Below are 17,718 nucleotides of genomic sequence, written 5' to 3'. Positions count from 1 at the left end.
ACACAAAAATCTTGGACAATGAAAAAAATTTTACAAAACGACGAATATCTGAAATGATCCATATTAAAACTAATCGTTCCACTATCAACAGAAAGGAAGATATTTTCACTCTAAACAAAACCTTCTTTCCTCTTCTCAGACGTATAGACTCTTGCCTATAACGATACACAACAATAACATAACTTTCTGACAACCTGTGTTTATATATAAGTTCATTGCCCCTTCTCGTATCAATTTGACTTTCTTATATCGTTAAATTCTAATTTTATTTCAGTTGACACTGAGACAGTGTAATGAAATGTCTTCCTTTCTAAATTTTAACTCTATTTTTAACTATTTAATGTGGAAAATGTGTTGTATTTTATTTATTTATTGTTTTTTATTTCTTGACAAGTTAAAACGTGTCTCTATGTTTTAATGAATTAGGTATGATAATATTATTGTCATTACTTTTATAAAAATAGTGCTTTAAGTCTTTATAAATATTGAAGTGTTTATTCTTTTAATAAATTCAGCCTGATGAGGTTGGCAAACCTTAGCCAACGAAACGTCGCTATACTGACAATACACATTGGATTTTATTCAATTTCCACCTTCCCATGATCATTTATTCAACAACTATATCAACTAAAATATTTCTTGTTTAATTATTTTCGAAAATAACACTATTTTAATAAAATATAAACTTCACACATTCGTCTAGTATACTTTTTAAAGCAATTATCACAATGCATTATTAGTTATTTGTCAAAAAACACGAAAGTGTCCGACTACTAGTACTGTCCGACTATACCCGCACTTACCCTATAATGATTATTAATAATTTAAATTTAAAATTTATAAAAATTTCAATATTGCATTAATAATTTATTGTTATTATAAATTATAATGTTAAATTAAATTAATATTAAATACTAAATTCATTTTAAATGCAGATATAATAATAATTATTATTAATCTGTATTCGTATTATAGTTTATGAAACATTCCAAATTGTAAAGTTAATACTTAATTTATTATTGATTCAATTAATAATGTTAATTTTTATTAATTCACATAACCTATTATGACTAAATTGAAATATAATTAATTAATAAAAATTATTTAACAGTTTATTCTGATTTATTGATAATATTGGTATTTGAATTTTACTATTTTACAGTTGCTCTTTATATATAGTAGACAGTTGAATCCAGAAATATGTAAGTCGGTTCGGTAGTCGCAGTCGTTAGGGCAGTTAGTTTAGGCACTAGGTTAGGTCATGCGTCGGGGTTCGATCCCCGTAGGGTCCAAATTTTAATTTAATTCCGGGAATTAGTTTCAAGTTGTTCCGTATGTAAACAAACTGATACTAATTAATAAAATATATTTTTTAAAATTAATTTGTTGCAACTTTTTGCATATTGTTTAAATAAATAAAACAGAAGTGGCTTAAAAATATGGTCAAAAATGAGATACAAATGGTCTCAAATAGTCACCAATTATGGGCGGGGTCAACAAAGAGGAGGGGATAGTAGCAAACTTGTGACCACTTTAAACTTCCTCACTGATCAGTTGTGATAGATTTCTGACGAGATCCACCTAGAATCGTAAGAAAACTGGATTAAAGTGGTCAGGCGGCCTGACCATTTGTCTGACCATTCCTGATTTTATTTTTAGTAGGGATGTATCGATTAATTTTTTCAAAATTTTTTGTAAGAAACTAGCACTAAATCAACAACTTTTAAGCCTTGTCTGATTGTGGGCAAACGATGGGACCTATTTATTTTTAAATTTTTATATACGCAGTGAAAACGGTAGGTAGCCAAAAGCTCAACTTGCCATTTGACTGTATTACAATTTTACACAGCAAGAAGGTTGCTTAGGATGTAATTCTCGTGCAAATTATACGGATTCAATGAATCAAAGTGGCGTATACGGTTCTCTTATCGAATGTAAAGCAATTTCAAAAACCTTTAAGGGGATGTCAAAGTCGATGCGATTTTCCCATTGAAGCTCAATGCAAAAATCCAATCGACTTTGACATCCCCTTAAGAGTAGTAGTAGTAGTTGAATTAACATTGGCACTATACTATAGCTTTCGCTGTGTATATCCGGCCATGACCAGGTGTTTGAGTGAAAAGAGGGGATCCCACATACCGATAATGCAGATCAAAAATGGTTAAAAATCTGCAACGACCGTTTCTTGAAAAATATAAGGAATTATGACCTATAAATTTGTGAAAGTCATTTTTTATTATAAATACATAGGATGAGTATTTTATTTGTTGTAATTATTAAAAAAAAATATATTGTTAGAAAATTAAATATGGTCAGTTTCCAAGAGCCCAAACTGCAACGACCTTTTCTTGAAAACAACAAAACAAAATAATTTTTCCATTTAATAAACTTAATTTTAATAAAAAATACACATAATAAGATTCATTACATATGAAAACAACAATAAAAAACTTTAATTTATGTAAACTGTTTTGTATAGCAATTTACAACAAGAAGAACACATGTGACAGCTTTTAGTAGTTCATAGAACCAAGAGATGGCGCCAAAGGTTCCAAAACTGACAAATTTTGATTATTTTTAGCTTTAAATTAACAACAATAAAATATAATGTTTTCTTTTTGAGTAAAAATTCATTAGTGATGAAAGACACACAATGAGAGAGATTTATTTTGTTCAAATTATTAAAGAAAAGTTAATGCTAGTAAATTAAATATCAAGTGCCACCGAACAGCTGTCACATATACACTTTACAAAAAATAAAGTTTTTATTTATTCCTGAATGGCAAATGAGTCTCATCCTCCGTATTTTCCTACAAAATTAAATTTCCCAAATAGAAAAATTATTTTGTTTCGTTGTTTTCGAGAAATGGTCGTTGCAGTTTGAGCTAGTAGTCAAAGATGTGTTACAGGGAAACTGCCCATATTTAACTTTCTAACAATAACTTTTTTCAAATAATTACAACAAATAAAATACTCATCCTGTGTATTCATGATAAAAAATGAGTTTTCCAAATTTATAGGTAATAATATCTTATATTTTCCAAGAAACGGTCGTTGCAGATTTTTAATCATTTTAGATCTGCAATCTCGATAAGTGGGATCCCCGTGCGTTTATCTTAAAATGTCTTTTTTCATCTGGTAAGAGTGATATCTCGAGTTCTTATGAAGCGATTTTGAAAAATCAAACGGCATTTGATTCATTGTCATCATGTTTATAAGTGGAACCTCAAAAACTGGAAAATTTACAATTCCCTTTTTATTTATAAGAGAAATTCTGAATAAAAACATGTGTTTTTTCATGTTTTAGGGAAAAAGTACTCTAAAAAAAGAAGGGGAACAAAATTTTACTTTTTTGAGGTTCCACACCTAAAGAAATATCTAACGAAGAGAATGTCACTTCGTTTTTGGTTTTATCTGTTTTAGAAAATTTGGAATCGATCTTACTATAAGAAATGGACATTTTTGAAAATGGCGTATATTGTCGACATTTTGAAATAAAAATATAATTTTTTTTTGCAAATTCTTAAATAAATTATTTGTCACATGTAAAAGAAATTTTATAAATAAATGTCATAGTTATTTTAATAATAATCCTTATATGAAACGAGTAGATATGCAAATTAGGTAAAGAGAGACATTCCGATGTTATTTTCTTTCAAAAGAGGAAGAAAGCAGTATCGTTACCTGAAGAGAGATAGTTTTATAATGTTTTCAAGGAATGAAAGAGAGATAGGTATGCGTTAAATTTTCTGCGTTATAAGCAGAGAGCAATTTATGTTTATTTATTATTACTAGAAAGAGGAAAACAGAATATGTCGCAGGCAATAAGAATAATTAGACATTTAGCTTAATTCCTAGGCATTAAGCTAAATGGTGGCAACTACCTTAATGACACGTAAGAAACTTAAATTTTTCTATTTGCCTGGATTAAATCAGGCAAATAGCCTATTGCCTAGCCATTTAGAAAATTGACAAAAGTGCTCTCGAGAATTAGAAAAATAAAAGAAGTCTGAAAAATTGAAAAGAAATTATTATTATATGCATTATACATTTTTTATGGAGATATTTATTGTTGATCAGAGTCAAATTATTGTAAACCATACATTTTTTATATTATTATTACTTTTATTAAGAAATTAAGAAAAAATTAAATATTTAGCAATATATAATTAAATTATAACAAAATAGTAATTAATTAAATAAAAATATTTAATATGAAAATTTTATTTAATTAGTGTCTTCATTTATTACAACATGTTGAGGTCTGATGGCATCGTGAGTTACATTTTATTTTTGCTTTAAAGCAAGAACACCTTTTTGTATTGCACTGATTAGATGCTACCTTACAATTACAATTACATTTTTTGAACCCTTGTCCACCAGTCATGGACTGTGGAGCTGCAGCTTCTCTGAAAGTTAATGTCACTTCTGTGTAAACATCGTTAAGTTTTAAAATTTCAGTTCCTGATAGTTCTATAGCAGTACAAAGAAACCAACCCTTGATAATCTCACTCGTAGTTTCAATTTGGTACACACCATTTTGGATATCGGTAATTACCCCAAAAATTGTTGGAAAATCTAATGGACCTCGGTCTACAACAGGAACTGCTAGTGTAAGGCAAACGCCCATTATTATTAGGGGAAATTAAGCCTCAGAAAAAGTCGCCATTTTTTGAGCTGCTACTTTCTGTCGGTTATAACAATCGCGTTGATTTTCGAGTAAACTATTGCTTCGGGCACACAAATGACATATTAGATTATTTTCTGTGGCTAAATCTAAATCTCTACATTCAATGTGGATTTGTAAACTACACTTTGTACAAAGTACACTGTCACTCAAATTCAGCTGCAAGTTGCACGATGTACAAAGTTCTGTATCATTTAATTGAATTGATTGTTAAGACGGCTCTCGATTTCTTTTTTCAGTTCCAACTTTATCTTCCTGCTGCTGATTGGAATTAGTAGGAGCTTTTTCTAAATCGTCTTCATCATATAAATTGTTTTGAACTTCTGCAGGTAATGAAATGCTTGACAGTCCACATTTTATCGGCCCGAATATGGCGTTCATATGGCGTTCGATTGATAGTCCTGTGATATGAAGTGTTCTTTTGCCACTATTAAAATAAAAAAAATTATAGTAACAAATAAATGAAGTAAATAAAAAAATTTTAAATAAAAGAGAATAAAAAAATAAAATTAATGAAATATGATATATTAAATTAATGAAGAACATTCGAAATTAAATATAACGAGATAAAATAAATTAATAACCTGCACTTCAAAACAACCACGAGACCAGTTAGTTGATTGCTTATCGTGCATCCAAGCCCTCAAAATATTTTCCACGTCCGCATTGGCCCTTTTAACGCTGCCTTGTGATTGCGGGTGTCTTGGTCTGCCATGTATAATTTTGCAATGTGGCCAAATAAGGGAAAGTTCGTTAATTACACTGGCCACAAATTTTCTGGCAGGATATAAGGTGCGCCAAACGTGAAAAAGATTTTTGATAGTTTTTCGGCAACGTTTACTGCATGTTTCGACTTTAGCGGCCGCAAATGTAAAAATTTCGTCCCATGCTCCTGATAATTTAGCAACCAGCAACCGCATCTATTTTTCTCAAATTTGGCCCATATATTACTATCCATATGACTATAACTTTCTGCAATTTTGAACTCAAAATTCGCTTTTTTGGGGGAGTTATGGAGGGGGAAAGCAAAATAAAAAAACTTATTTTTCTCGAAAGCTATTAATGAAATTTTAAGAGGTTGTAAATATAGATAAGACAATTTTAGAAAAAAATTCAAAATTTTTTTTCAATAAAAATTTTCAAAAATTTTTTTTTAATTTTCAAAATTTTTTTTAGGGTTATTTTTTGAAGTGACCACTTTCTCTTTTGTTGTAAAAAGTACCTTATAATGTCCCCTTAACATGTATTTTTCCAAATTTTTTAAAAATATAGTTTTTGAGTAAAATGTCAAAAACCATGGTCATGCTATTTGTCACGTACGGTAATGCACATATATACATATGGGTCAAAATTCGTGAAGTGGGCAACTAATTTTCAGTTGGTCATGCTATTTGTCACGTACGGTAATGCACATATATACATATGGGTCAAAATTCGTGAAGTGGGCAACTAATTTTCAGTTGGTCAATAAGTTTTCATAAAATTTATGTTTTTCTGTTTGAAATAATAAATAAAAAATACAAGTTGAACAGTTTTGCAAAATTCGTTTTTTTGTTGTACATATTGTTAAACAAACTTTTTTGCATGAATTTAGAAAAGTTTTTTTTTAAAATAAAGTAATAGGTAAAATTTAATGATTTTTGGTATGGTTATATAAAAATAACACGATTTTTGATTAACATCTTTCATTTTAAAATTTAACGTAATTTGATAAAATTATAAACAATTTTTTTAAACAAATGAAAATAAATGCAACTTCTCGATCTGTTATTTTATTTTTCAAAATTGAATATTGTTCCTTATTTAATGCCCAAGTATTACCAAAAAGAAAAAATTGGTATTTTACATTTGTTCAAAAGAAATAAATAATTATGTTAATAATAATAAGCATTAAAAAATCATAAAATCTTAAAAATATTTTTTTTAGCTTCATTAATTAACAAAATTAATTAAAAAAACCTATTAAAATAATGTTTAAGTGTTTCTGATGTATGAAAAAAGTATAACAATTTATTAAATTGTTTAAACAATTAATTGTTGTTATTTTTTTAAATCTGCACTTAGGGCTGGAAATTTCTAGTTTTTTCTCAATAATTGTGCAATTTGTCAAGAGTAAAACATCTTGTAATGATAAAAAATAAAAAAAAAAATAAATTAAACATTGTTTAAACAATTAATTGTTATTTTTCTCATAAAGTGTACTTAGAGCTAGAAATATCTAGTTTTTTCTAAATTCAATCAACTAAAAAAATTAAATTTAAAAAAATAATAAAATAAATGTTAATAAATTGTTTAAACAATGGTTAAATAATAAATTTTTAGTTTTTCTATTACACTTAAGTGTTTAAGTTATATAAAAAATGTCACAATTAAGAAAAAACTAGGAATTTATAGTTTTAAGTACAGTAAATTGAAAAATTAATAGAATAAATTGTTTAAACAATGTTTAAATATTTAATTGTTTGCTTTTCTTTGATACTTAAATGTGGTAGTTACAAGAAAATGCACAATACAGAAAAAACTAGAAATTTCTAATCCCAAGTACACTTTATGAGAAAAATAACAATTAATTGTTTAAACAATGTTTAATTAATTTATTCTTTATTTTTTATCATTACCAGATGTTTTACTCTTGACAAATTGCACAATTATTGAGAAAAAACTAGAAATTTTTAGCCCTAAGTGCAGATTTAAAAAAATTACAACAATTAATTGTTTAAACAATTTAATAAATTGTTATACTTTTTTCATACATCAGAAACACTCAAACATTATTTTAATAGGTTTTTTTAATTAATTTTGTTAATTAATGAAGCTAAAAAAAATATTTTTAAGATTTTATGATTTTTTAATGCTTATTATTATTAACATAATTATTTATTTCTTTTGAACAAATGTAAAATACCAATTTTTTCTTTTTGGTAATACTTGGGCATTAAATAAGGAACAATATTCAATTTTGAAAAATAAAATAACAGATCGAGAAGTTGCATTTATTTTCATTTGTTTAAATAAATTGTTTATAATTTTATCAAATTACGTTAAATTTTAAAATGAAAAATGTTAATCAAAAATCGTGTTATTTTTATATAACCATACCAAAAATCATTAAATTTTACCTATTACTTTATTTTAAAAAAAAACTTTTCTAAATTCATGCAAAAAAGTTTGTTTAATAATATGTACAACAAAAAAACGAATTTTGCAAAACTGTTCAACTTGTATTTTTTATTTATTATTTCAAACAGAAAAACATAAATTTTATGAAAACTTATTGACCAACTGAAAATTAGTTGCCCACTTCACGAATTTTGACCCATGGGCAATTTCACGTGATAGGGTATAGCCAAATAAGTATGGAAAAAGTGACCTGAATATATTTTTCCCATTCATTCCTACCTACTTAAAAATAACTTTTTGAAATTTTTAACTCAAAATTTTGAGTTTTTTGGAACTTATGGAGGGGAAAAAATCGAAAAACGCATTTTTCTCAAAAACTACTGTATGCATTTTAATCAGCTTTGGATATAAAAAATTTTTTAGTTATATTAAAGTGACATTTTTATGTATTTTCTCATTTTATTCTCTTATGTTATCTACTTAATAAAAAAATTTTGTCCGACATGATTTCAGGGTGTGTCACGGTAAATAACTCAAAAACCCAACCCGGTACATTTTTATGTTGTATGTAAATGGTTAATTTTAAAAAACTTGTCAAATATTTTTGCAACTTATAACTAGTGGGTTATTGAGGTTGCTAAATACAAATCTGAAGTTGATATAAAAAAATATTTTTAGACAAACCGTGTCGCACTCTAAAATCGTCTAGGCCATTATTTTTTTAAAAGTAAGACTTTTAAAAAAGTTAAATAAAAAAGTGTGATGTACCGCTTCAACGATCCAAAAAGAAAAAAATTTTAAATGACAAAATAAAAATTTTTGGATTTTTCTTTGGAAATAATTTTTTTTGACATCGATTTCAGACTTATATTCAGAAAACCGCTAAGTATTAATTAATTAATTAAATAATTAATTAATTAACCATTCATATACAAAATAAAAATGTACCGGATAGGGTTTTTGAGTTATTTATTTATTTATTTATTTAATTAGATCAAGTTCCTAGGGCTTGGAGCCCACTAAGGAACTGTGTACATAAATTTACAACTAAGTAAATATTTATACAATTCTTAAAATTATATAACAAAAATGTAGAACTTAAAACTAAAATATATATTAAAAGTAAATAACAATTCTAAAGCAATTATAACTTCTGACAAAAATGATTCAAAAATAAACAAAGTGAGAAAAAAAAACAATTACCAATAAGTAATGTCAAAAAACCCACTAGTTTTTTTGAACAAAAAATCGAAAAATAGTTTTCTAAAAATAAATTGATTATTTGATTCCCTAATTACATTTGGTAGTTTATTCCATAATCTTGCACTTCTAACAATGAATGATCTCTGCATAATACATGTGCGATGAAAGGGTATATCTAAAATATTTTTCCTTTCTCGGAGTTTAGCAAAACATGATTGATTAACATTCTTGCATTTTATAAAGTCGAAAAGATATAAAGGAGTCTTATTATTAATAATTGAATAAAACAAGTTACCAATAAAATATTGTCTTCTAGTAGCAACATTTAATAAACCCGATTTAATTCTAAATGGAGTTATATGCTCAGTCTTAGGTAAATTATATACGAAACGAATGCAGGCGTTCAGTGCTCTTTCTAGTTTTTTATTAAGCTCATCCGTAATATCATCATAAACCTGACAGCAGTAGTCGAAGTTGGGAAGAACAAGTGCTTTTATTAAAATCAATCGAGTAGAAAATGGGAGAGAATCTTTACCACTTAGCAACAAGATCAATATCCATTTGCACCATTTTAAGTAAGTCAGAAAGTGAACTCAGCGGACCAGATAAATAAATTTTAAAGTCGTCTGCATTCTTATGAAATTTACAGAACTTTAGGTCTTTACCAAGATCAGAAATAAAAAGATTAAATAGAAGAGATGAAAGTGCTGCACCCTGAGGAACACCACACTCAAGTCTATCCCACTCTGAAAAATTACCACTTTCACCAATAACTCTCTGAAATCGAGAATCAATATAATTCCTAAACCATTTACACACTGAGTTCGACATATTGAAGGATCTTAGTTTGTCAATCAGTAAGTCATGGTCAACTGATGGAAAAGCTCGCGAAAAATCAAAAAAGACAACGACTGTAATAAATTTCGATTCCATCGCAAGCTTTATATCAGAAGTGAACTTAAGCATAGCAGTACAAGTACTGTGTTTAGCTCGAAATCCCGATTGAAAAGGTTCAAATAAACAATTAGCAGACAGATAAGATGTAACCTGACTGCAAACTATCTTTTCCAGAGGCTTTGATAAGGCACAAATAATAGATATTGCTCTACAGTCGTTGGCAGTTCTAGGATTACTCATTTTAGGAATTGGCCGAATATTGCTAGTTTTCCATATATTAGGAAAAGTACTAGTTTGTAGCGAATAATTATAAATGTGAAGGAGAACAGGGTATATGATAGGAAGGACTAATTTAATCATTTTAATAGAAACAAAATCTGGCCCCATTGCATTAGTTTTAACTTGAGATAAACTATCAATTAAGTCTTTATATGTGATATCATCAAAAAAGAAATTATTTTCGTTAAATGAGTTATGAGCGTAAAATAATGCATCAGAATTAAAATGAGAAGTGTTAGTGGATAATAATTGATTAGAAGTAGATGTATTAGTAGATTTTTGTGCAAAAACACTTACAAACTCATGCGCCTGTAAACCATGGTCAGTTTTATTCCTATTTGATGAAATTAAGTTTAGTTTTTTTAAAATATTCCAAATATTTTGAGATTTACTTTTGTTTTTAATAATGTTTAAGTTATATTTATTATACGCATCTCTTATTCTAGTTTTTACCAAATTACGCATTTTTTTTTAAGTTTGCCTGATCAATGTCACGTTTCGTTCTCCTGACTTTATTCCGAAGTTTATTTCTTTCTTTAATTAGTTCTCGTATTTCATTGGTCATCCACGGAGAAAATCTTCTTTTAACATTAGATAAGTGAAGCGGCGCAAAGGTATCAAACGATAATGTCAAAAAATGAGTGAGCATAAATACCTTCTCATGAATAATTGGCTCAGAGAAGATTCCAGCCCAGTCATGATGAGATAAGTGTAACAAAAAATCATTTTCATTAATATTACGTAGATTGCGAACTAGATTTGGTTGTTGATTTAAATGTAATTTGTTGAATTGAAATTCAAACTCAATATGTATTAAATCATGACTGGACAAGAACTCCACCGAGTGTTGTCCAAATGAGCGCACCTTATCCAAGCCACTGACAAACATGATATTAATTCTGGTACTAGAGTTTAATAAGTGATGTGTTGAGCTGTGAGGAACCGCAGTCAAGCCTGCTGAGTAAGTCATAGATCTAAGATAATTAGTAATACCGGAGGAACCATTTAAATCACAATTAAAGTCACCAGCAATAATAATATTATTAAAGTTTTGTGTTAAGGTAAAAATTTGATTTTCCAAGTCCACACCAAAAGAAGAATTTGGTGGTTTGTAAACTACACCAATCAACATATTATCATGTGGTGATTGGACCCTTAAAAATAAAAACTCCGCAGCTGGATATGATCCCTCACTGCTCATAGACACTAAAGAGCATTCAAAACCCCTTCGCACGTAAAAACAGACACCTCCACCTCTACATCTCAATCTGTCTTTTCTAAAAAGTACATGATTATCAAGCTGAAATTGATTATTAGCACAACTCTCATTAAACCATGTTTCTGTAACGGCAATGATATCAAAATTACTATTATTAAAGAAATTTTTAAATTCAATAAAATGGGCAGGAAGGGACTGAGCATTAACATGACATATATATAAACTATCCATTTTTATTTAAATTTAAAGAAAATAATTCTTAACAAGAACTCCAATATATGCATAAAATTTAGATTAAACATATGGATATAGCAATACAGCTTTTCAAAGTAAGTGCAAGAATCAAAAATAGTGTATATTGAGTAGAAATCGAGGGAGCAAATGAGAAACAGTATTTTCATATATTTACATTGTTCGATGTTTAACTGAAAAGTAAATTTAACAACAAGAAAAAAAATTTTGCTGAAGACAAAAGTATCCACAATTGTAAATTCTAAAACGATTAAAAAAATCAATAAAGGTCTGAAATCTGTTAATTGGTTACTTATTGCTTTAATTAAGAAACATTTATTTATTTGTAACCAATATGATAGTGCATACCAGTAAATCCTATCGAAAAAATAACAGTTAATTAAGTCATGAAAATAATGAACTGAATATTTATACCCTGAAAAACCGTGAGTTATTATCCAGTATGAATTTTTATCCAGTAGTTGCTATTTGAATTTCTCTACATCTTCCAACTGGGTTAATTGAACTCGCAGTGATCCCTCTTCTCTTCTACAGTAGATTTTTCCACCAGAAATCCATAAGTATTTTATTTTATTATCTTTTTTTAACTCGAAAGCTGCATGATAAATTCGACGATTTGTAGGTGCGAGCGGTTCACGTATGAAAATAGGTTGTTTTTCACTCACAGGCCAACCAATGTTCGTTGTACTAAAGTCTGATTTTAATTTGCGCTTACTAAGAATCGTATCCCTCACAATTTGTCGCGATAATTTTAAAATAATTATCGGAGGTCGAGCTAACGTGACACACCCTGAAATCATGTCGGGCAAAATTTTTTTATTAAGTAGATTACATAAGAGAATGAAATGAGAAAATACATAAAAATGTCACTTTAATAGAACTAAATAGTTATTTTCGTAACAAGGGCGCAAAATAGGTGATTGCGACGATGGCGAAATGAAGGGAGCGAGGGGACACAATTTCGCGCCCGAGGCGAAGCCGAGGGAGCGAAAGTGTCCCCGAGGTCCCGAAATTTCGCCAAAGTCGTAATCACCTTTGCGCCCATGATGCGAACATAATTTTTTGTCCTAACTGCATGGAAAGTATGGCATAGAGGGCACGCACGATTAAACGCTCATATTAGTTAAAAATTAAGCTCTATATAAACATTATATCGAATGAAGTCTATAATGATAGAAGTTTTAAAATCCCGTGTGGAAAAGTGAGGTGGGCCCACGGTGGGTCCCAGGTGGGCTTCCCAGGTTCTAGGTGGGTCCCAGCAGGGATGGCCCAGGTGGGCGATTCCTTGGCTTGTAACGGTGAATCCAGCCACAGCCCACCTAGGAAAAATCCAGCTGGGGCCCATAGATTTAGTTTTCATTCAAATTAATGAATAAATTGTTTATTAATAACAAATAAGTCGAATTATAAATAAATAACGTTATTATTTAACGATTTTTACTTTTTTTAATGAAATTGTGACCAAAAGCAAATTCATAAATAATGTTAGCATATATATGGGAATTAATATATATCCTTTCATTCATAAATTAAAAATTTATAAAAAAATTAGAAATTTGTTAATTAAATTATTAAACGGTATATATAATCACTAAATTGCATACTTATACGAATACAATGCAGAAAAATCGGAATAAACGCAAACCTAAGAAACAAATAAAATTTAACGCACGCGGGGATTGAACCTACGACCTACGGACTACTAGACTAACGCCCTAACCACTATACTACGGAGACTAACTACTGAACACCGACGTTTTATTGTCAGTGACTTGTTGATCTGCTGTAATGATTCAATAAAGCATTTACTGATACGAATACACCGTGACAAATAAATAGTTTAATAATAATAATAACAATATTAATAATGTAATAATAAACGATAAATATTCTTAAAATAATATTTATATTATTATGAAAAAAATATATCAATACATTTTTATTAAAAATGTGTTTTTTATTGTTTACAATCATTATAAACATTAATTTGTTGGTCTAAAAAAAAATTTTTTTTTAATTGTTTGGACTTAGAAATTTTTACTAATTAATTATGTGGACATTACATAAAAAAAAATATTGTGAATACATTTTTGTTAAAAACACGTTTTTTCTTAATCTTAGTCATTATAAACATTAATTTTTTGTTGAAAAAAAAATTTTTAGGTTTGGACTTAGAAATTTTTGCTTATATAATTATTGATGTGGGTCCTCAAAAACTGGGAAGCCCAGGTAGGACCCAGCTCACGCCCACTTATAATATTATTTCGCCTGACCGGAACCCACCGTGAGTGGGTCAATAGACAAACTCTAAAATGCTTCCGTAAAATGTTAACATGTTTGTCAATTGTCAATTCATGTACGAAGATGACCATAATTACATCAAAGTTTTATTATTAAATGTTAAAGAAAAACTAAACTATTTAATAATTTTCACTGTAAACGATTTTTGTTATTATATATAATAAATTTTACTAATGTTATATTGCAGTCGTTATTGTTTAAATAAATAATTGTTGTTAATTAGTAACTCCTGACACTAGCTTCCAGAAAGATGCAGTTTTTTTCTAATTTTGCAATTAACTAATTCGAACCACATGAAATAAAAATAATTTAAGGTTTTAACAATTCAAAAATTGTTTAAACAAATGATTGTTGTTATTTACTAATTTTTGACACAAAGCACCTAAAAAAATGCAGTTTCTTTTTAATTTTATATTTAACTAATCTGAAAAGTATGAAATAACAGTATTTTATGATTTAAACAGTTCAGAAATTGTTTAAACAAATAATTGTTATTGTTTATTAACTTTTAATACAAACAATCCAGAAACTTGCAGTTTCTTTCTAATTTTACAATTACTACTACTCTGATTAACTAATTGCAAAATAAGAAAAAACTTCATTCTTCTAGATGCTATGTGTCAAGAGTTAGTAAATAACAACAATTATTTGTTTAAACATTTGATAAATTGTTAAAATTAAAATCATAAAACATCCGAATGATTTACTATTTACATTAGTTAATTGCAAAATTAGGAAAAAACTGCAAGTTTCTAAGTTATGTGTATCAAAAGTTAATAAATAACAACAATAATTTGTTTAAACAATTTCTTAATTGTTAAAACCATAAATTATCTTTATTTTATGTTGTTCGTATTACTTAATTGCAAAATTAGGAAAAAAATTGCAAGTTTCTAAGTTATGTGTATCAAAAGTTAATAAATAACAACAATCATTTGTTTAAACAATTTCTGAATTGTTAAAACCATAAATTTTCTTTATTTTATGTCGTTCCTATTAGTTAATTGCAAAATTAGGAAAAAAAATTGCAAGTTTCTAAGTTATGTGTATCAAAAGTTATTAAATAACAACAATTATTTGTTTAAACAATTATTAAAATGTATTAAAAACCGTTATACCTTGATGAGTTAATTATTAAATAAATAAATTCAGCTGGAACAACTTTAAAATTTCAATAAAACTAAATGTCTGTTAGTGTAGTACAATAAAAGTTTATAATTATTGACAATAATAAATTGTTTAAAATAATAATGATTATTATTATTATGAATTAATTGTAGAATGATTTATTGTGAATAGTTATATTTAATTTTCAGACTTTTTCTATTATAATGTTAATATTTTTATGAAAATGGGAAGCCCAGGTGGGGCCCAGCTGGCTCCCAGTTTTTAACTGGGCTAACTTGGGCAGATTTCCACACGGGATAGAAATAAAAAACAATGTATTCTGGAAACATAGTATTTATTTAGAACGTAGTAATTAATAATTAAACAAAACTGAAACAAGAACTTTTAAAATTGACAATTTTGATAAACGAAATGGGAACAAAACCAAATGTCTCATTATTTTTTTAGAGAAAATAAAAAAAAATTGCAAATTTTTATAGACAAAATAAAACAAGTTGAAAATGTTTGCAGTTTTATAGTCAACACAAAAAGAAAGTCGAAAATGTCGCATTTTAATGAAGAAAATCGAATAACTAACAAGCGGGCGGTAAAGTATTTTCCGCCCGCTCGGAGGTAGGCGAAGCGGGCGGAAAATACTTTACCGCCCGCTGACGTCATACAAGCGGGCGCAAAATACTTTTCCGCCCGCTTCCCCCACTCCCGGGCGTAATGTGTTACTTTGCGCCCGCCTTAAGTGCCCGAAATGACATACTTTCCGTGCAGGTAGGACAAAAAAAATTTTTTTTCAAAATTTCAAAAAATTTTCATTTTGAAATTGAAAAAAAAAAATTTGTGGAATTTTTTGAAAAAAAATTTGAAATTTTTTTTTAAATCTCTTTAATTGTCTTTTCAACATATCCAAAGCTGATTAAAATGGGAAAAATTTTGTAGAATATGTTTCAGAAAGGTTTTTTCGTCCTCTTTCCAATGATGCATTTTATTTTTTAATATTTTAAAAATTTACCCTAACTTTTTATAATTAATATTTAATTTTCAATTTCCCAAAAATCGGTCCGTTTTTTTTTAAAATAAATTATTGCAAACGAAAGCTGAGGTTTTTTTCTATCTGCATGTAAATTTTCAGAATGCCCTTTTTTTGTTTTTGAGTTATTAAATTTTAAAGAATAAATTGCGGCGCGTAGCGTCGCGGTTGCACTGAGCCGCGTGGCAACCGGCGTGAGACGAGGCGCCCGGGACGCAATTTATTCTTTACAATTTAAGAACTCAAAAACAAAAAAAAGCATTCTGAAAATTTACATGCAGATAGGAAAAAACCTCAGCTTTCGTTTGCAATAATTTCTTTTTAAAAAAACGGACCGATTTTTGGGAAATTGAAAATTAAATATTAATTATAAAAAGTTAGGGTAAATTTTTAAAATATTAAAAAATAAAATGCATCATTGGAAAGAGGACGAAAAAACCTTTCTGAAACATATTCTACAAAATTTTTCCCATTAGAAGTATGTTCAGAAAAAATTCACAAAGTAGCCGGTGTTAGCAAAATTGGTCAAATTGACCCCCCTCTACCCCCTCTAAATTTTCGAAAAATTCAAAAATATTTTTTGGGGCACATTTCTACTTGATAGAACAACAAATTCCCTGAGTTTCAATTTTTTCAAGAAGTTGAAATTTCAACTTAGGACATTTTACGTAAAATGCCTCATATGTGCATTACCGTACGTGACAAATAGCATGACCATGGTTTTTGACATTTTACTCAAAAACTATATTTTAAAAAAATTTGGAAAAAATTTATGTTAAAGGGGACATTATAAGGTACTTTTTACAACAAAAGAGCAAGCCGTTCTAGATATACGCCACTTACTTTTGATGAAATATAACATTTTGTCTCGTTCTTCATGTCCTGTACTGGTATGCGCTTCCAAAAGTTTAGGGAAATAATCTTCGAATGGCACCATATAAACTATATTATCAGTAGGATTTTTTTGTTTCACAATCACGGAACTCTCTTCTCCAATTTGAAGAATGTCGTAGTTTTTTAAATAATGATAGTCAGAAAGATTTTTTTCACACCGATTTTTGCATTTCTTAAAATATTTTTTACATTTTCTAACTGTTTTTTGCTCCACATACACCGATTGTTTTTTCCAAGCATTGCATCTCTGCATTTTTTTCAAACTCTTCTCTGTCTACGCCGTCACTAGTAATAGTTTCCATTTCGAAATAAAATTCAACCGTCACTTAATAAAAGTAAAGAGAAACTAATTTTGATTTTCAATTTTCTCAATATTAAAGTAAAATATAGTTTTTGAATATACTTAATTCAATCTAAAACACAAATAATTATTTATAAACAAACTATGACAGCTGATACGAATCTAAGTTTATATTAAATTAACAATTAAACCTTCTAACCAAAACATTTCTTTATTTTGATAACTTTTGAAAAATAATTTCGTAAATTTTTTATTTTCATTTCATTCATTCTTTTATTTTTCTAATTGCCGAGAGCACTTTTGGCAGTTTCCTAAATGCCTAGGCATTAGGCTATTTGCCTGATTTAATCCAGGCAAATAGAAACATATGAGTTTCTCACGCGTCATTAAGGTAGTTTCCACCATTTAGCTTAATG

General features: G+C 28.1%; 1 protein-coding gene across 1 annotated transcript; it reads right to left on the bottom strand.

Moving 5' to 3' along the window:
• Positions 1 to 4,949: 4,949 nt before the first annotated feature.
• Positions 4,950 to 17,320, bottom strand: LOC122503091. The gene is made up of 2 exons (XM_043613517.1): positions 16,951 to 17,320; positions 4,950 to 5,114 (listed from the first exon to the last, which is right to left on the bottom strand). The coding sequence occupies exons 1-2, from the start codon at positions 17,252 to 17,254 to the stop codon at positions 5,065 to 5,067; spliced, it is 354 nt and encodes a 117-aa protein (XP_043469452.1). The 5' UTR covers positions 17,255 to 17,320; the 3' UTR covers positions 4,950 to 5,064.
• Positions 17,321 to 17,718: the final 398 nt, after the last annotated feature.

The sequence above is a fragment of the Leptopilina heterotoma genome, unplaced genomic scaffold, assembly GCF_015476425.1.
Source record: "Leptopilina heterotoma isolate Lh14 unplaced genomic scaffold, ASM1547642v1 Lhet_243, whole genome shotgun sequence".
Taxonomy (NCBI): domain Eukaryota; kingdom Metazoa; phylum Arthropoda; class Insecta; order Hymenoptera; family Figitidae; genus Leptopilina; species Leptopilina heterotoma.
The sequence above is the reverse complement of the archived record's forward strand: the minus strand, read 5'-3'. Positions and strand labels throughout refer to the sequence as shown.